Source organism: Neodiprion fabricii, chromosome 5, assembly GCF_021155785.1.
Source record: "Neodiprion fabricii isolate iyNeoFabr1 chromosome 5, iyNeoFabr1.1, whole genome shotgun sequence".
NCBI lineage: Eukaryota > Metazoa > Arthropoda > Insecta > Hymenoptera > Diprionidae > Neodiprion > Neodiprion fabricii.
The window spans coordinates 17,303,602-17,324,453 of record NC_060243.1 but is presented as its reverse complement, the minus strand read 5'-3'; the positions used below and the strand labels follow the sequence as shown (position 1 = coordinate 17,324,453).

The window sequence follows — 20,852 nt, the reverse complement described above, 5'->3', positions numbered from 1 at the left end:
GTTTTGCGGCAACGTAACTCGTATGAGGAATAGTCAAGTTGCGATTGAAGCGCCTCTTGCGGGGTAAGCCCGTATAGCGCTCTCCCCCCCCCCTCCGCCCTGTATCTTATAATTCGCCGTTTGCCACCTTTTCTTCAGATTCAAATGTCAGTTGGAAAAGTAATGACTCAGTTTTCATTTACTTCAAATGCGTATTTTACGAATTTACGGAGTATGTTTGTAGCACGGATGTTCACAAGTTACGATCGCCACCCTTCACTTTTTACATTTTACAGCATAAATTTCCCTTTTTTTCCATAAGATGCGCTTAAAACGCAATCGAGTAAAAGGTGAGTCAACATAGGCGCGTTAACCACTCAAAATGCAATGAAATCTAGTGAACCCTATATTTTAGGCATTTTGATTGGTTACCTCTGAACCGTGATCCGTGCCGCGGTGCCTAACCTTAGAGCATATAGACATAGAGGATGCATCGACGCTAAAGAAAGGTCCCCGAGCCAGTGAGCGAGAGAGATGTCGTAATGCTACATGCGCTCTCTTTCTACAGCAAGAGCGTACCTATCGTAATTGAGTGCCTCGAGCATTGCGTTGAAATAATCCAGATTATATAAATACATATTATACATTGGTGCCTGGTAGGTCAGGTTATTGAAACAAACAGTCAATAATATCAATGTTTAGCATATTTTTAAATGCAACGATACAATTTATAAATGTGGAATGGGCATTTTCGCCGAAGTCTGATAGAAACGCGACGATTCAACGGCTTGATTTAGTAACAGGTACGTTCGGGGATAATGAGACCGTGTAGACGGCTAATTTTTTAAACTAGACAGTTATGTTGGCAACACAGAGAACCCTTGCAGCGCCATTACTACTTCTCTCTCTATACCATTTCACACTTGCACGAAAGGGTATACTAGACTTCCTCCATAAAATGTGAATTCACCCTAAGGAGATAGCCAATTCGGACGGTCTTGCGCTCAAGGGTGCGTTCCGAAATTAGCTGTCAGCGCTAAAAACTCGGTAGCGCAAAAGAGATAAAAGATTGTTGACGCACTGGGAGTAAATTATCGAAACGCATCCAAGCTGTATGCTGCACGTGAAAAACCAGCGTATATCTGGCAGTCGTTGTCGGACTACGTGATTCTTAGTTAATGAAAGAATGTTGTGGGTGTTTGGAATTTTTTTCGTTTACTCACTTCACATGATTCAGAAGTTGTAATATTGTGCGAGAGATGGTCAACAATAAGTATAGATGAACAATTCAACAATATCCGTTCTTCTGCGTGACTGAACGTCCGGATGAAAACATTGTCACCATCATAACACGCTTGAACATTATTCTTATATCATCCACCACTATCTCATAGTTGAAACTAACCGCATCAAAACAATTGACAACTTTGCAAAGTCTTATGATTTATTGAATAACATCAATCGTTAGGAAAACTTTGAAAGAATAACATGTCTAAGCGTAAGCTCGAGGATGTACTGAGTGAAGACTGGAAGGATAGTAGGGCGAAAACAGAACCGACCGTCAAGAATTCTTTAGACTCTGATGAGGAGGACGAAGAAGCCAATGAGGATAATTACAATGTCATGAATGAGGATGACTTTGAAGGTGCGCAACATTGCCATTAGTTTACGAATCGCATCCAATAATTCTATTTAGTTTAATAGTTCAATAGACTTTAATGTTAAGGAATATCGTAGAATAGGGTTCAAAAATATGACACAAATGATGATAAATTGTGTCTGAATTCCTCTCTATAATATGCGAGATTAAAGTTAGTAACTTTAATGCAATGAAAAGTTAGAAAAAAAAAACAAATATAGCAACTTTGAAACAACTTTGAATGAGTCAAGTTTACAAAACACGAGCTTCACACTGGCGTCGTTAAGGTTTATATAATTTGGAGCAATGCTAATGTTGTAATTCAACAAAGTTTCTTACAAAATGCATCGTCACAATAATGTGATGAACTTCAAATTTGTAATATTTGTTTAGAATATTTTAATGAATGTTCTGATCAAAGTCTTTCAGCAGGGCCACTTTTCCAGTTTTTCTCTCATATTGTCTATTTCATTCAAATTAAGTAGTAATAATAATTATGTACGATTCTTTTCTAAATCTTTGAAATTCGTGTTCACTTGAAATCTTTTATTATAAAGGAACGGAAGACGATCCCGTAGCAGCAGAGACAGATGTAGGCTTCACAGCATTCAATATGAAGGAGGAATTGGAAGAGGGACACTTTGATAAGGATGGTCATTACCTCTGGAACAAGGAAAAGCAGATCAGAGACAATTGGCTTGACAACATTGACTGGGTTCAGGTTGTTAACACTGCTCAAAAATCAAATTCCGCTACTAATGTATTTATTTTGTTAAAAATACTCTATTCTACTCGACTATTATAGAATGAGATTTTTACGAAAATATCTTAAGTTGGAAAATTAATACAAGTTTCGAATTCATTAATTTTTTAGAAAATTCGTAATCTTACAACTGAACTTTTGAAACTGTGAACTGTAATAAAGCTAGTTGTACTCGTATTTTGCAATGATTCTAAATTTTTAAATTATGGTCTCATATAAATTATGATTTCATAAAAAAATGTTTCATTTTTTAATGTTATTACCTTCAATCATATGCAAAATTTAAGTTTTATGTTTGGCTTTGTTACGGTTCATCAAATTTCAGACAATTTTAATGGTGCGAAATACCGATATCGAAAATAGTGACAAACTATAGCATCATGAAAACTCTTCTTTTTATTTGTGACTGCAAAATCAAAAACTTTATAAGGGAAATAGAAAGCCGAAAATGAAACGGATCTTTCAATTATACTTTGATAGTTCTGTGTGAAACGCATAATCATGGCAATAATAAAAACAACTAGTTTGTTAATAATTTAAGCTCTGATAATAATAAAAATGAAAACAATAATGCCTAAATTGGGTTACAGATTAAATCTGGGGGACGCGAAGGTACAAGCAATAAAACAAGTGACAAAATCAAAGGATTGGCGGACAGCGATAGCGAGGATGATGAACAAGAAGTAATGTTTGACAGCGTGCCATTGTACAAAAAAATTCTCGAGTATTTGCGTCCTGGGGAAACTGTATCAAAAGCACTTCGCAGACTAGGTAAAAACTAATTGATCAGCGTTTGATAATATAATTTTTTGCATTTAAGGGTTTATTGAATATTGTTTTGACAAATTTTTTTTAGTGTTCCTAGTAAAATCATTATGGGATAAAACAAACCCCCCCCCCCAAATCTCTCCACCCACCTAATAAAATGAATTAAAATGATAAACTAACTCGATGGACAAAAGAGCTTAGCTTTTTTGCAGTAGGTATGACCAGGTGATAATACTTCCAGCCCTCTACAACTTAGTTTAGTTCGTTAGATGTTTATAGAGAGAAGACAGTGTATCGATGGCCACTAAGCTAAATATAATCGATGTATCGATTAATCGAGTCCAAAAAAATAATTGAAAGTTTTTTCAGAACTTATAGTTTATAGTCAAAGTTTTGATTCAACACATTTCATGATAACAAATACAGTAGGCATTTCTCGTTATGATTGTACCTAAAAGTTGCTGTTTTGATGCAACTGACAGTTCTTCGTGCAGTATATTCACCTATGATTTTCTATGATATTTAGGCAAAGGAAACAAGAGAATGACCACTGCAGAACGATGGAAAAAGAAAAAAGAAGCACAAGCCGGTATAGAAACTAATGAAAATGCTGAAAAAATAACACAGTTAACAGAGTTTGCAAACGAACTTTTGACACGGACCGGTAACATGGATATATACGAGGAAAGTTATGAACAAATTAAAAAAAAGGTATGCACTATTTTTATAAATATCCTCAGTAAGTTTGATTACTTAACATGTAACTGTATTTATTGCATTGAGAAAACACTGCATGTAAGCCATTCTATACCATCTTGACTTTTTAACGTATTACATTCTTTAGTACAAAATAATTATACCATGTGGATCTCTAACTAAAACATTTGTCGTCGCAAAAACCGATGTATTCATCATTTTGACGAATTGCAACAGGGAAACAATATAGAAACCCCTAAAAGTTGACAAAAATTAATTAAAAAGTTAGTATCCTAAATTTCCCAAAAACCATGTTTCTTTTCTACTGAAAATTCCAGAGAACACTCGATCTGGTCTAAGAAAATACGTGTAATTTTCGTCATGGGTTCAGATTTAGTTTGAAAGTTATGAATTTTTTTTTTTTCCTTCATAATTATAAAAAGTTGTATCACGTTATGTTGTCATCAAGTCATACGAAACAGCTCTGAAATATAGGTATTAAATTATTATATTGAACATTTTTATTATATACTATATACGTAATATTTATATTACAATAATCATAATTTATACAGATAATAGTAGCAATAAAAGTAAGTCCAAACTAATTTCAACTCCATGCTGAACTTTGCACTTGTTTATTTACACTATATAGGAGTATCCTTCGAAATTTAAATGGGTGTCAGGTTTCGAGAAATGCAAGAAACTTATGTTCATTTTACCAAGTTTTATAAACTTGCAGGGTTTTTCATATTTTTTTTGCGTGTTATAATTTTCAAATTCATTCAAAACAGCTTGTTATTTTCTTCAGAATTCTGTCGATCGCCGGTCGAATTGGTATGAAATGCTTGATTTGTACAAGACACATGTGTGAAGTTAGACTCGAAATTGTTCTTATCCCCATTGAGTTTTTGGAGTAAAATTCAATACTCATCCTCGCGACGTACGTTTTCGTAATTTATATAATTTTTTGGGACACTGCAGATTGAGACGAGTGGGAAACAGGCTCATCCATCGAAACAGGAAGCGGAATTGGATATGTACTCCGACGATTTTGATGTTAAAGAAAAAGCCAAGCTTGACGAAAATGCAGCTCCTGGTGGTGAGTTCTCATTGAGTTATGTGTAACAGTGCCAATTATTACATTTATTCAATATAAGTAAATATCGAAAATCGATCATAAACGAGAATATCAAAATGCTAGACATAGATTCAATATTTATAAATTATTTAAAGTAATTCTCAGTTATTTTAATTCGATTGTTTTACAATTACCGTTGAGTTAACTGCATTTGCAAGCTCATTTCAATTTGAAGATAGAATAGTGTAATATACACTAATTGTGAGCAAGTATTTGAGGTCATGCATCTTTCTGTGGCAAGATTTGTAAACTTTTGGGCGGTAATTAGGCGTAAATTATAAGTATAATATTCCAACAGGTATTTTTTACCTCACGATACGAAATTTTGTTTCCATTTCAAACAGATCTGATGAAAGTATAATTGTATTATGATATTCCACGTTTCTTTAAGGAAAAAAAATTACCCCTGAGAATTGTTCTATTCGAGACAACATCAGAATTAAGATTTCAAAAAGTATTCCTGAAAATTAATATGTAAATTATAGACGAGGTTGAAGTTAATAACATTAATGTAACGAATCATTGAAATAAAAATCAGTTTTTGATAATTATAGAATAGTTTTGGGGGATTTAGATTTTCAAAAAAAGACTATGTATTACTTTGTCGTGGTTTGATGAAATTCGTATAATCCTTAAATTCGGAATACCTATCATTTTTTTTTTTTCCAATTTGGATTGCTACATTAACTTTACGAACTTCCACCCCATAATTACAGATTCTAATGAATGATTATTTTTGAAGATTCGTCAGCGATGGAAGTTGAGAAATCAAAAGGGAGTTCGACAGAAGTTAAGCAGGATCTTGAAGAAGATATGGTAACATGGGAGCTGAAGTGGTCGCAGAATGAAACAGCTGAGGTTCACGGACCTCACTCAACGGAGCAAATGCAAGCTTGGTCCAAGGAGGGATATTTTAAATCTGGTGCTTGGGTACGACGAACTGGTCAACAAGGGCAATTTTACAGTGCAGCGAGGGTCGACTTTGAATTATATTTATAGTATGGAACGCTTGTGACTTGATAAGTGAAGTATAATTTTCAGGGAAGTAGAAACAGAAAATAAAAAACGATTTACCTAATGCTGCTTTTGATATTATTCAGAATCCGATAAATATGAAGTGATATGAAATGTACGCATATCGTACGATATCCATTTACGGCATTGTTAACTAAACAACATTTTTTACTGTTTCAAATCGCCAGCAGTGTTTGTTGAATTTTTTATCCCATAATTATTCGCAATTTAAAAATAAGCTAAATAGGTGGTTTACGCAAGTGATACTGTGCTTCGGTTATTAATAGAATAAAAATTTAAACTTAAAAAATTGACAGACAGTACATATGAAAACGCAAGATATCTGCCAATATCTCTGCAATTGAACAGATTATTATTTCTGCTTATACATTTTCTTTCACTGTCACAGAAAAGCTTAGCATTATCATGTAAATTTTTCGAATCAGAAGAAAAAAACTTCAAAAACAGTAAAAACTATCCAATCTTGATTTCCAGTTGAAAAAAATCTGTGTATGTAACTTAAAAAATTCTGAGTGAACTCGTCCGAAATTGTTGGTTGTAACTTCGAACACCGTTTGTGCTGCCACAAAAGTTCGTGAAAGCTAAATTGAAATTTTATGCCTAAAATATTTTAAGCAGATTATATATAGGCAGATTATGTAACATTAGCAAACTTAAAAAAATGTAGTAAAGTAAGGTATTACCATTTCGAAAGTTGCTAACTAGTTGCTTAAAGCTAACTTTTACAGTGTTGCGATAACCATTTTAGTCTTTAAAAAAATGTTGTCGGCTCTATGGTAAACATTCCAATGAATATCTATTGACAAACTGATATATAAACATTAATATAACACATGTGTTTAAGTAGAAAATTTTCATTATTTACGTTTTGGCTGAGAATTTTGACGAGAATAATGCTGCTCGCTTATGTTACTGAACTATGATACGTAACTGAAACGCGCGTAGGACGATTTGCGTGGGACAAATTGAAGACTACTGTCTTAACTTGGACTTTAATACGGTTATTCATTGTTTCTCTATTCCATCGCAAATACTCTATTCTATAATAAATCACATGCACCTGAAATTTCTATTGATCAAGCTTGATTGAAATTAATTCGAATAACAAGTCCTTAATAGGGATGAGTAGACTCAGCTCTGGCGTGGGCTCGAATAGTGAGTAAGCGAAACTTTGCAAGCTATCGGCGCGCTACAAGTCGTAATTTTTGTCTAAAGAAAAAATAAAAAAAACTGGATTCAGGTATTAGACTTCTCTACAAGTTTGATAAGAGACATTTTTTCGATATGTGTGACGAGAAAGGAGAAAACGGCAAAAAAACAAGTTTCAAACTCGTCATTTTTTACTTCCTCGTTCGATATCTCAACAACAAGCAACGGTAGGTGAAAAATTCATATAACCTAAATTGTCGACCGTCATAAAAGCAAAAAAAAAGTATGTAATCGAAATTTTCGTATCATGACGAAGAGCCGAGTTATCGCAAAAAAACAAAATTTAACCCTTATTTCAAGATGGCGGAGAAAGCTCATACGAAATCTTGGTCGGCAATTTCAAGTTAAGCTTTTCAAAGCCCCCCCTCCCTCCCTCCCAACACAACATATGAAAATCACCTTTCTCAGTTCATTTGCATTTATTTGCTTTTTTCGGATATAATGACCGTACTATTGAGGAATCAATACTTTTATGATTATCTATCGATGCTGACTACTCGATACCGTGACCCTAACTAGATGTATAAGTGTAAATTCTACATGTCAATAGTTTGTGCTTACTCGTCGTCGATATCAATTTCAATCACTCGATACTTGATACTATGCTGTCCTCGTTCGTAACAGGCCTGATGTCCACTCATTATATGTTGCGTTATTCATGTCTGACTATCTAGCCGGCTACCCTGTTTTATAAGTATTTGTGAAGCTGCTTTTGTAGCGAGAAAGACCACCGCCTAGTGGCTGTTTATAGTACTAGTCTACTGGTGCTCACAATGAATATATTTTCCACTTGTCTGAAAGCACGTCATGTTTCTTTTATATTACTTCGTGAACAAATTGGTGCAACTGGATTCAATCAGTTACACTAAACAAGGTCCGGTTAGATCAACAAAGAATGGCATACAATCGACGTAAATATTTTGTAACCTAGAATCCTGTACTTATTTTACGTGAAGTACCTGATTGTTTTTGTCAACGAACATGCGACTTGGAGGAACAATTCATAAACTTGGATTAAAATGATATTTAGTTGATGCAGTTTCGGAAATCCGTCAAAAGGTTCACTCGAATCAATACTTTACTCGATCGCGAGAAGAAAGCCTTTTGTTAAATTAGGGAATTTGCTTGACTAAATCATTTTGACAAACTAACTAGATCAAAATTGTTGAATTTAAATCGTCGTATTTGGAACAAATAAGGAATACTAGATTGAAGTGAAGAATTCTTTTTCCTCCGTGCACGCGCGGGAATCGCAGGGTTATTTGAATATGAATTATATTGTTGGTTTATTTCGATTTTTAAGTTTAATTATTTGTGAGTCATACATTATTGCATGACATTGAGAGGTCAGATTTGCATGGCATACCTCCGCTCCACCCGCCTGACAGAAGCTTCTACACATTCGGTTTTTCAGTTTCACTCTTCACTTATCTGCAGAGCTGTGAAAAAGCAAGCCGTGATATTGAATTTGATGTTTTTACATATTCTATTACCTTCAACGAATGAGCGTGTTTTTCCACACTGTTCCTATTATTATACTATTTTAATGTACTATTAGTTGTTGGAAAATATACTATTCTGTACTTGATCACGAATTTCTGTACATGTAAAAACATAAGCTTTTAAATTTTCAGATTCTTGTAACTTTTATTTATTTTTTTCTATTTCACATCGATGTAAATAATTGCAAGGAAACTCCGTAAAATGTAGCGTAAAATTGGCTCAATTTCTCGAACAGTTCGTGTTACTACAACTTTAGAGAAACGTCCTAATAGTTCTGTGGGAGCTATTGCTAAGTTATCGAGTAGTTCATGGAAAGTTGCAAGTCCGAAATATGGTACGAAAAGAAGGATACAAATACATGAAAACTTTTCGGACGTTTTGGGAAACAGATTATGAGCTCTTCTCATAATAGCTGTAGCATTACTGCCGAATCTAAAACTCTCAACTAAACGGTCATCTATAAAATCAAAAATTTGCGCTAAACTAGGTTTTCTTTTCAACCCCGTATATAATATAGTCAAAAAAGGAAAAATGCCTTCAACGTTGTCGAATTTTTTTTAGTAAAATGTATATCGTTACAAATACCATTTAAATATTGGTGAAATTACGAGGTAATGTGGTACAGTTAATCATCGAATAAACTGATCGATTCAATTGTTTGAAACTTAAATTTAACTTACAACATTACGTATGTACATTCGTACGTATACATGGAAATACAAGAATAAATAATAAATAAATATAATTAACGATTACTTAAAATTAAAGTCAGCAAATGACAAAGTGGAACAATGATTACAGAATGATAATCTTGTGTCGAATTTGAAATAATTTTCTCTGATTATTTACTTTATGAATTTAATAATTGAGCACCAAATATATGCATAAGCGTATAAATATAAATTCGGAAAATGAATTGACAGAGTCAAAAATCTCTATTAATGTAGATTGTTTTTTCTTATAATTATGTTGAGCATTTCGGGCAAAACCGCTGGGCTAGTTGCTCTTGGTTTTTGACCTTCAACTAATCTGGTGATAGACAGTTTTTGTAAACTTTTTTCAAACTTCAGAAAATGTTTGATATTAAAACCTAGTGAATTCTTCGATCTTTGACAATTTCAATGGTTCCGTTATCCTTGCAAATAAAATCCGCAGGATTTGCAATATGATCGCTGAAGGTTTCTTCTTCCAGGAGTCATTTACACGGACGATTGATTTCTGTGTTCGGTTTTATCCACGAATCTCTTCCTTCTTCTCCTGGATTTTTTGTCGTCATCGCAACTGGCGTAAAGCTTAGCGCAGTCGCTGAATTTCACTTTACTCGACGTTTTAAACTTTTCAAATCCATGCCTGCATGAAATAAAAGCAAAAAAAAAAAAAAATAGAAAACAACATTATAATGAATTCGACTTTCTTTTTCATGTTGTAAGTCGCAAATTGGCGTATCATTTGAATTACATTAAATACATACTGAGAAAAATTTCATTTCTTACAGTAACTAGAAAAATTCATTAAAACAGGTATCGTTAAAATAACTGTTTGAATATTGTTGGAATTACGAAAAACGAGCTACGCGTAACCATTTTGCGCTATTGTCGATTCTTTTTTGGTAATTGCAATGCAAAATCAGTTTGTTCGGTTTACCGTACTTTTTAAGCTAAACAAGGCTTTAACGTCAATTTATTGTTGCACAAGCATTAAATTTCCGCAACAGTTACAAGAAAATATGTCAATAGTGATAATAATGAGAAAGAATAGTAACAGATACTAGAATTTCTGGAAATAACTAAAAAACTAATTTTCATTTTATACCTAGATCTGTAGTTTTCGATTGTGGTAAAAAATGAAAATAGTTAAGGACTGAGCGGTAACCGGAACTAAAAATTTCCCTCAGTGCAGAGTACAAGCGCATAGCAAGTGCACGGATCTGCTTTTCAAGTGGCTTTACTATTTATTTACGATGAAATGTTGCCGTGTGGTTGATACTTACGAAAAGAAATCCATCGCGTAACTCAGCAGTGGAAATTCTCGGGTTTTGGCGTCAATTTCGCAGACCAAACGTCGGCGACACACATCGTCGTTCATTTCCAGGGTCGAAAAAACCATCTCAGCCATGTCCATACTTCAATATAAAAGAATTTTTCTTTATCGGATTATGTAATTAGTGGGTTCGTTGATCGGCCTAGTTTATCTTAGTTTATTACTGGTCAATGTAAATAAATCTAGACAAAATCAAATCACGCTAAATAAGATATTGACAATTTAAGAGCAGGTTTTACAATCAGAACGATAGAAGCGATTCAACTTTAGTGTTTGGAACAAAATCAAATGACCGGATCAAAATGGGGTAATTTAAAAGCTTGGTAGAAAAATCATCAAAGTATATAACACATTTGACATACAACCATAAATTTCAGTTTGTAATTAGTGGAAAGTATTTATTCTAATTGCAATTGGAACATATTATACCCTCTACTAATAATCTGTCCGCACTTCGAAAAAAGTGCTGAAAAATTGTGCAAATTCTCAAGTGGTAATTTTTCGCTGCAGTGATTAAAGAGTGTGCTACTAGAGTACTGCTAATATTTTTTATTCAAATACCGTTTAAACTGCTAATGTTATAATGTATTTGTATATACAATGGAAATGCGTACTCTTTAATTTAAAGTTGACTGTGGTAATTTATTTGGCCGAGTATCCTGCAGCGCAGTTTATATGCATGTCCGTTTCCAGACGTTTGAAATTTTTTTTTTTTTTATAGGGAATTCGCAAGACGTTCATCGTTTGAGAAAGAATTACACGTAGGATATCGACGTTTTTAAAGAATAATTATTGAATGGCTTGCTTTTCGCGATCGTTTTTCTTAATTTTGTATACAACGTAGAATTTCTAGTTTAAAGAAACGACTAAGGTTTAATTTTTTTTTCATAAGATCCACCTATTGAGACAAGGATAGAAAAATATGTGACAAATTCTCAAAATCAGTCAAAATTATAGTAATAAGATGAGAAGAGTTTATAAATGCAGAGCTATTAACTGTTAAGTATCTTCTGTTCGGCAAATTTTCCTTGTGAGGGTTGAAAAACGCTAGTATAAATATTCATTCCTATAAATTGATATTCTTCTGTGAAATTCTATAAAAATAATTTCTTTTTTTTAGAGTTTTAGGGTATCTCAACATATCCAAAAACTCACAGTTTTCGATAATTATCTACCTGAAACTAAGTGAATGAATTCGCACGGCTCTACAAGAGTTCGCGGCAGTTTATTTTAATTTTTACGGATAGTGTAAAATTCCTGAAAAATCTTGAAGAATTTCGCAGAACAACCATAGGCATTTTTTCCACCATGATTGTAACAACTGATTTACCGCGAACAAAACCATACTGGTGTTGTAATACATTTTTGGCTAATTGTAAGCAAAGCTCTGCTCGTTTACTCTATCATTGACTGACCCCTTTATCTCTGCCTAGAGAGCTTTCAATTCCCAGGCGTTGGCATTAAAAGGGTGCTTTTGACTATTATTGCAGGCATGTAACGCCGAACAAAATTATTCAAAAACTTTGTGGAGTCGTGCGAAAATAATTAGAGGAAATGCATTTCTGCGGTAAGTGGTAATTCAATAATAGGAATGCATTTCTTTTTCTTGGAATTACTGCTGCCTAATACTAAACCGTATTTGGATATTCTTAGGTATTTTCACATCAGTGATCCGTGCGCATTGATAATAGTCAAAATACGTGACGCTTAACTTGGGCGGTAAAGACTGAGGCAACGTTTGCAGTGATTTGATAATTAGTCAATTCTTGTTTACGGAAAAAGCACCTTCTCTTCGTATATTTTTTTTGTTTCTTTGAAGTATATGATAGCTCAACTTCTCTATCGAGTCAGATTTTTGTACAGTGTCTATCGCACACAGTCTTTAGAATCGCTTCCGGGTTGTTCCGCTATCTCGAGTTCATAAATTGTCGGAATTTGAACGCAGTCTCGTTATTCAACACTCGTAAAAACCTATAACCGCTCATTAACTCGGCAGAAATTAACCACTTGAACTATTTTGATTTCCCTTAGGAATCTAGCTGGTTTTCTTAGGACTAACAAGTCACCTGGAATAGACAAAGCGGAAATTTCAGACAGGGAGTAAACTTAGGATTTCTGGTTGATTTCTTGGCGTGCGTGATAACTTTCCTTGTTGACATTAAATCAGCGGGGACAGTGAGCTTGAGCAACCTGGTTGTTTGATATTTACCTTTCAAAGTGTGACAATTTGACTTCCCTGATGAGAATTTAAAGTGGTTCAATAGTCTCTCTGATTTTCTCGCGATCACTCTCAGTTGTTTCGGTATTTTATGATTTACTGTGCTTAATGCTTGACATAATTACATTTTCACGTTCCTCTTGCATTTCTACCAGTGGGCCATGCTATAAATTCTCCTACTTTACACCCTGGCGCCGAATGTACGTGTTGAATGAAGCTCTTTAATTGGAATTCCGTGACTAAAGTTTTAGGATCTTCATACCCAGGAATTGATCAATAAATTGCATTCAGTATACGTAATTAATTTAGGTACATCACATTCTCAGACTTTTTCCGTAAGGTTTATAAAACGTACATGCTAACCGTGTATTAGTTTTTTGTAAATTAATTACTATTACATTTCGTTAAAAAAAAGGTTGATAAAAAAGCTTACTAACTCAAGCGAATGAATGATTGAAAACTTTTGTCTTTTTAACTCACTTTTTTAACGCATGAGAGATCATATCCGTATCAATATAGCTTTGAACCAAGCTGCGTGCCCAACTTCCAGATGATGACCAGTCATTGGTATTGCCCCAGGATCCGTATTCCGGCACGTGATCAGGTGGAGGTGTGACTGAGTATCCTGTAAGATAAAGGAATCGGATTTATAGTTGTTCAACGTTAGATTTACTAATATATGTGAGAAATGTGGACAAAAAAACTGTCCGACTTTTCCTTGTCAATTAGGCTTCTCTTCAAAATCCAATAAAACTGGTACGCTCATTTTATTCCATGGAATCAGAAGTTGAATTGATCTGTTCCCTCTTAACAATTATTTATAACTCATATGAAAGATGAGTTCATTTATTCTTCAAGTTGAGTGCAAAAAAGTTGATCGTGTAATTTTTTTCGCCCTTAGGTAATCGATAGAAAGGGCACAACGCTGTTTGTCTTCGTGTAACAGTCTAACTGCCGCGTTTAAATTCCTGATATCAGTATACTGCTGCGGGGGTTAGTGAACTGCCATTAATTTCGTGCCCCATGTTACTAAGCAATTAGCTACAACCAATTTATTTCAAGCTACATCCACATCCCTCCCCCTCCCCATTCGGTCTACGTGTTGTTTGTTTTTAAACTAAATGAGATTGTCTCATACGGTAATTATTCTCTTACCCCCTGTTATGCATAGGTATACATACGCGCATTGCACAAACTGAGAGAAATTTCTAGTTCCAGTTACCGCTCAGTCTTTAACTATTTTCATTTTTTACCACAGTCGAAGAATATGGTTCTAAGTAGAAAATGAAAATTAGTTTTCGAGCCGTTACTATTCTTTCTCATTACGATCACTGTTGCTATATTTTCTTGTGACCTTTTCGAAAATTGAATGCTTGTGCAACAATAAATTGATGTTAAAGCCTTATTTAACTGAAAAAGTAGAGTTAACCGAAGAAACTGATTTTGCGTTGCAATTACCAAAAAAGGATCGACAATAGCGCAAAATGGTTACGCGTAGCTCGTTTTTCGTAATTCCAACAATATTCAAACAGTTATTTTAACGATACCTGTTTTACCGAATTTTTCCAGTTACTGTAACGAATGAAATTTTTCTCAGTGTACGATACCTATTTTACTAGAATTTCACGCGACGCCAACGAATAGACTTTTTTCTCACGATCAGTGCAGGACTGATCTAGCATATTCCATTTTTATCTCCATCGCAATATCGTATTGAGAAAAAAATAGCTGACCCTACGAAGCAATTACTTCCGTCTAAGATTATCCAAACTTTATGCCCGAGTTCAATCAAGGCGTCAGTTTTTACATCCGTGTATGTAATGCATAATGCATCAAACGCACAAATAGAAATATAATTAGCATCTCGTGAGCTGTTTGTTCTACTTGAATTTGCTTATATTCAATTCTGTCATAGAGTAGATGTGTTGTTTCATTGGTATTACATCTTAATGTCAGTTTCCTCTCATTAACGTTCACTATAAAATTAGATATAAATTTTCAACATGTCTATGCTCGATGATCACCTACTAAGTTCTCTGTAATTATATAAGTTATTTTTTTTTCGTATTCTTTTTTAATAAATAGTCTGATGATGGCCGACTAGGCCCAGCCGAGACGTCGCTAAAAGAACCCTAACGGTTTTTTTCCTGTCAAAATTGACCTTCCCTGACGAATTCCTTACTAATATATCTTCTCGGGTCACTAAAAACGAAACGTACTCATTGCTATCCTATAGATATAATTTATTTCCGAATTGAGGTCAGGCCTCACTTAGGGATGAGTCTGTTCGATCTGCGATTACTGATTTTCTGAGCCTTGTTATTTGAGATTATAACAGATGTATTTTGGGTAAATAAAAATTTTATTCTGTTAAATGGAATGAAATGTGGCATGAATCAATACATACACTGATTTTGTACAAGCTAAAGCGGTTTATTAGGTGCCACGAACTGCTTTATAAAGATGAAGAAGGTTTACAAAGATGAATCGGGGTGCCCATAGCTCGTGAACGGTATGACGGACGTCACGCAAGAGGTGAAAAATCATTTCGCCAAATAGTACGCTCGTCTAATACTCATGCATATTGTGTCGACGCGTGCGCACTCCATCTTTCCCATTCACCATTAATTCACGGTATATAAATATACGTACCTAATCCGTGAGCCGGCTCGTGAACAACAGGACAACCCCCGCCAAGGTATCCTATATACTTCAGGGCTCCAAATACTTTGAGGGTAAATCCAATGATCCCAATTACCGTGATAACGACCAAAATGATTTTTATTTTTATCGCGATGAATGCCGCTAAGCTCTTCAGACCTCCGGCAACTGTGAAATCATCATGTCATTATTAAATACCACTTGTACCGGTGTAAGCTGCAAGTCGATTTTGTTCATGGCATTTGGAATTTACTCTGGTGGATTTGGAAGGGTTTCGAGAAAAAAAATTTCGCACTGAGCAGGTAAAGTGAAGAAATCATAATGAAGAATTTATTAGGAAAGAATTCATTGATTACGTCGACATTGAACAAGGTCCGAATTGGATTATATTTCTTCTTTTTCATGCGTAAGACGACGGGAAACAGCAAAACTTAACAGATTGTCAGGCCGCGCATGCGCGAGCTTTGTAGAGTTTTCATCCAGAGGGTCTATTGCGTAATTTCACTTTTCACATTTCCCACCATCCAAGCATTCTGATTGGTTGACTGGACTTTGCAAGCCAATCAAAATGGTGGGAAATATGAAAAGTGAAATTACATAAACGACCCGCAGGCTGACCACCTCAAGCCGAGCTGACAAATGTAACTTATGGAGGTTATGTTGGTAATAAGAATTTTTTAGGCTTGGCAGATCTCAAATAGTTGATGTGGTAATTCGGAAAGATTTGGCAAAGTTTTATCGTGCACTGACTGATAACTATTGACTACTACGAGTCGTCACAACAACGTAATTTCTATTCGTGACTTGATAGTTTGACATCTCATCCCTGGTAAAAACTCCGTTAGACACAGATAGAAACTGTGCTAAAAACCGTATAGAAACAGACACGGAATCAGTTTTCTGTCTGTTTTTTTACCGTTTTTGGCACATTTTCTGTATTCGATGCATAAATACATAATTACCAAAATATACCGAATTTTATCTCAATTTTTTAGGGTGGTTGGTTTTCTATCTTGTAGTAAGTAACATGATTACAATTTTTGTAACATATCATCCCTTTCTACGAAAAATTTACAAAAAAACGATTTTCAATGATTTTATCTTTATCCATGTTTTCGTAGAATAATGCAGAATTTATTCTCACCAGGGCAACTCTACCAGAAATATAAAAATTTTAGCAGTGCGTAAGTATTCAGCATCATTTGTCATGATTTCTGAAGCACTTATAGAACAGTTTAATGATCTATACCGAGAGCATAAGTTCTGGCTATGAAATCGTAATTCAGGCATGGTTAAGCGTCTGATACAAGAAGATAGGTATATGTATGTATGCACACCTACGCATATATTCATGACTAGAGAAAAGTGAAATAAATAATTACATGGAGACACATTCACGGTACTACAGCCGGCGTTCTTCGCTGAAATTCGAATGTGGCTGCGATTACTCCACAGTAAAATCCATGCTCGAATCGCGTGCATATATATGACTGTAAAACTTACAGAGGTAGAGTTTGTGTTTGCGTTTTATCTTGTGTCCTTTTTTATCCTCCAACGCATAATCGTAATCGTCGTAGTCGCTGTCGTCCTCATCCTCGGCATTGTCTCCCTCACCGAAAGCTGCCTGCTTCGATGACTTTTCATCCAAAGCAGCCACGTAAGTCACGAGTATGATCAACGTGACGAGAAAACACACACGCCGCATTGTGTAATTATTAATACTTTTACCGTTAATGTTATTGTTCTATGATATATTTATCTACTCGCAGTTATCTACGGCGGAATGTTTAATCTTGAATTAATTGGCGAGGTTCACAAACGCTTCAATTCATTTCTGTAACGAACACTAGGGGTTGCCTTGACGCGAACGTACTTCCGTCCTGAGAGGATCTCCGCGCTTTTATAAGCTGAGGAACGAAGCGTCATCTACTAGCAGCTAATTATTTGGCCAAGCAAACCTGCGCTACTTCCATTTTTTCTCTTCATTGTAATGAGCTCCGTAAACAGCATTGACTGATTCGATATTTGCGGCCCTCGTTTGAGGATCGAACGTTCAATGGTGATCCAAATTTTTATTTACACCTATGCTACATCGGGGTTATGTTACGGTACATTATATATGTTACTAATGCCGAAAATGAAACTGACCTTTTTAGTTAACCTACGTATAATTGACCGAGAATTCTTCAAGTGATTTTTTCCATTGTGGTCTGGTACTAATTCATCGAAATGTGGAAAAATAGTTTTAGAGCCAATCGACGTTATAGGCGGTCTTTACCGGCCGAGTAAAATGTTACTTATTTTCGCTATTGTACTAGTCTAGACATCGCTAACGCGAGAATGTCGCAACTACCGCCAATTTGCGAGCAATGCTTAGTACGAATGTAACAAAAAAATTGTTCTACGCAATAATAATTCCAGCAAATTTCTGGTGGTATTCTCGCATGTTAAAAATAATTTTTGGACATTTTTACTCGGTGTTGCATGTAAAATCTCTCTATTTTTAGTAGTGTTATGGCCAGTGACGCGTACTGGCACTGACAATGGTAAAAATAATTTAACTCGGTCGGCAAACATTCACTATATATGTATAGTATTACCCTGAGTGAAAGCAGGGTGAAGAACCGTTACGATTACAATTCTTCTCTGAAAAATTTTGTGATTTCCAATACAAATATCGACGATTTGGCTGACACTCCGAGCGCTCATAAATGCAAATAACCATAAGAAAATTCTTTTGCCTGTACACATTATATTCTGTGTTTAGGTGTGCAGTTTTTCAGATACGTTACACGTTAAATATTATTGTAATAATAACTACTGAAATAAAAATTGATACCAATTTGTTTCCGAATACGATAATGCAAAACATGCATTATAGCGACAAAATATTTCGAGATATCTAAAAGACCGTCTCTGGTGATAATACTTGAAAAAATATCGAAATATTTGAATAATAACATCGTGAATTGAGTGCATCATTTTTATCAAACATGGTTACTTCACCGGTATTGACCCATAGAATATTGGATATGTTTTGAATATTCAAGACTCGTTCACAATATGCAAAATACACGCCATATGTATGTACATTACAAGTTTGCATAATAATCAAGCGAATATTTAGTTTTATACATCTTGACATGTTGAATGAACGCACTCAAGATAATCAATAATGTTGCAAGTGTATTCACCGAAAATATTTCATGTATATTTACTTTTGTGTAATTTAACACGTTCGGTGAATGTATCAGTCACATCAGATAATGTTCCAGGTATATTCAGAAATATTCAAGGAATTTTAAAACATAAGTATATATTAGTACTATTAAAGGCGACTATAGACAGTGAACTTTCTCGCTACAAAAGTAGCTCCAAAGATACTTATAATACTTAATAGTCGGCTCGGATGACAGATACGGTCAACGTATTATAAATTTGCAGATAGACTTATTGTAAAGGTAGCAAGAAAAATACTAAAGTACTAGCTTCAAAACCCTCGCTCACAAAAGCTCGCTCGGGGTCGGATGCCTATTCTAGCTGGTTTTTGTACTCGTACAACATGGAGCGCAGGAACTACGGATCGCTTGTTCTGTCGGTAAGTATAATAACTGCAAAAGATTCAATACTTAAACTTATTAGAGGCTACTTTTAGCCATGCAGATACGCCGAAGAGTCGCATCAGCAAATAAACAGGACACTTGCACTGACAGTGCCTTAATTCTGGTGTTCCACTAGTCCAGATAACCCTAACGGCCTGTCTGTGGAACGGACGTTAAAAGAGACATGAAGTGTGTGAAGTGGCCCGTATGTAGAAAGTCTTAGTGATCTCAAATTGGTGAAGGAATCTATACTGTGGACATACAATTCGGCACACGAGCCAAAAGTCAAGTGGTTAATTTGCAAGTAATTGGATGCCTGTCATTGGCTTGTTAGCTGACAAAAATGATCATGGTAGAATCGGAGTTTAAAAAACAAACATATTTATAGTTATAAACCAGTATTGTAAGTTATCTAGACAACATAAAAAAAAACATCCATAATAACCGTGATATTTACGGTAAAAGTAAATTTATTGAAATATTTTGACTTGCTTAAAAAATTTTGTTCATCGAAACGAGAAGAAATCTGTTTCGATCCATCATCACAATCGTAGTATTTCCGTCGAAAAACGTCTTTACAGTTGAAATCATGGTAATTATGGGACGATAGAATCGGAGGTTGAACAAAATCATCATCATCTCGGTTAATTAGAGATTGGGCTTTTTTCTTTTCAGCCTGCAATTTTTAAACATAGAAGAGATGAAATAGATTTATTAAATCCGGCATAATTCCAAGTTCTTCGTCTTATTCCCACATAATAATTTTTGTATTTTGTATTTTGTAAACCGTCATCTTGAAAGCAACTGAAGTCCTTAGTACCGTAAAGTATTTCACGACATCCCGGTACGTTCTAGGAATAGCATTTTTACTGTCTTCCCAAAATCAGATTGGATTGGAATTTAGCGGTTCAATTCACAAGTTGCATTTTCGGTAAACGAAGGGCTTTCCCGAGTACTTTTAGCTGTTCGGTGTAGCGAATACTCCACAGATCATTTGAATCAGTAATAAGAGCTTCGTCATTTGAGGAGCTGGACATTTCTTGATCCAAACTGTGGAGTTCACGACGAACCTACTTAGAAACTGCATTGATTGCATTGCATAATGGAGTTTTTAAAATGAGGGTGTAAAATTGTTGTAAATGAAAGCAGATATTTTCTTCCTAATTTATTGTGTGTTGCTTTATCTCGTTTCAAAAACAGTACGTTGGCACAGTACAGTTGACAACCCGGTACTTAACTTCAAACAGTCGTGTCATCTATAAACGTTTATTTTTATAAATAGAATGAACTTTGTTCATAAAATAATAATTATACACAACCCAATTACCGTTTGCTTGCTTTTGAATTCGTACAATGGCACAATAGTTTTTACAAAGTGCCTCAATCCAACTTTTTTCGTGCAACTGAGCGGTAGATTTTCTTTACAAATTATGAATAGCAGCATCTGCGTAATTGCTGTTTCTTTAGCTCGGCCATCTGTTGATTATGAAACACGTGTGAACACAGAAAATATAAACATGTCAATTATTGACTAATCATCTTTGCAGAAAAGATTCTATGCATACCTGAAAAATTGCGTTGCTTTTCGAAAATGTCAT

General features: G+C 34.8%; 2 protein-coding genes across 3 annotated transcripts; one reads left to right on the top strand and one right to left on the bottom strand.

The window, feature by feature from the left end:
* The first annotated feature begins 911 nt into the window (after positions 1-911).
* Positions 912-6,064, top strand: LOC124182708 (CD2 antigen cytoplasmic tail-binding protein 2 homolog). The gene is made up of 6 exons (XM_046570297.1): positions 912-1,624; positions 2,176-2,339; positions 2,972-3,152; positions 3,676-3,860; positions 4,830-4,947; positions 5,729-6,064. Exons 1-6 carry the CDS (start codon positions 1,468-1,470, stop codon positions 5,983-5,985), a joined length of 1,062 nt encoding a protein of 353 aa, XP_046426253.1. The 5' UTR covers positions 912-1,467; the 3' UTR covers positions 5,986-6,064.
* A 3,188-nt stretch (positions 6,065-9,252) lies between these two features.
* On the bottom strand, positions 9,253-17,521 carry LOC124182712. 2 transcript variants are annotated; one of them, XM_046570303.1, is made up of 6 exons: positions 17,156-17,521; positions 17,035-17,073; positions 15,644-15,820; positions 13,472-13,616; positions 10,724-10,855; positions 9,253-10,083 (listed from the first exon to the last, which is right to left on the bottom strand). In XM_046570303.1, exons 1-6 carry the CDS (start codon positions 17,355-17,357, stop codon positions 9,933-9,935), a joined length of 846 nt encoding a protein of 281 aa, XP_046426259.1. In that variant the 5' UTR covers positions 17,358-17,521; the 3' UTR covers positions 9,253-9,932. The 2 variants fall into 2 exon arrangements, with proteins under 2 accessions (XP_046426259.1, XP_046426260.1); XM_046570304.1 differs by lacking the exon at positions 17,035-17,073.
* Between the last annotated feature and the right edge of the window lie 3,331 nt (positions 17,522-20,852).

Bases quoted from the DNA above. Each gene is read 5' to 3' on its own strand.
- LOC124182708 (XM_046570297.1), top strand. From the start codon at position 1,468: ATGTCTAAGCGTAAGCTCGAGGATGTACTGAGTGAAGACTGGAAGGAT. The intron at 2,340-2,971 runs GTTGTTAACACT...ATTGGGTTACAG, and splicing joins ACAACATTGACTGGGTTCAG to ATTAAATCTGGGGGACGCGA. The intron at 4,948-5,728 runs GTGAGTTCTCAT...TTATTTTTGAAG, and splicing joins CGAAAATGCAGCTCCTGGTG to ATTCGTCAGCGATGGAAGTT.
- LOC124182712 (XM_046570303.1), bottom strand. From the start codon at position 17,357: ATGCGGCGTGTGTGTTTTCTCGTCACGTTGATCATACTCGTGACTTAC. The intron at 13,617-15,643 runs GTACGTATATTT...TTTATCTTACAG, and splicing joins CGAGCCGGCTCACGGATTAG to GATACTCAGTCACACCTCCA. The intron at 10,084-10,723 runs GTAAGTATCAAC...TATTTCATGCAG, and splicing joins TACGCGATGGATTTCTTTTC to GCATGGATTTGAAAAGTTTA.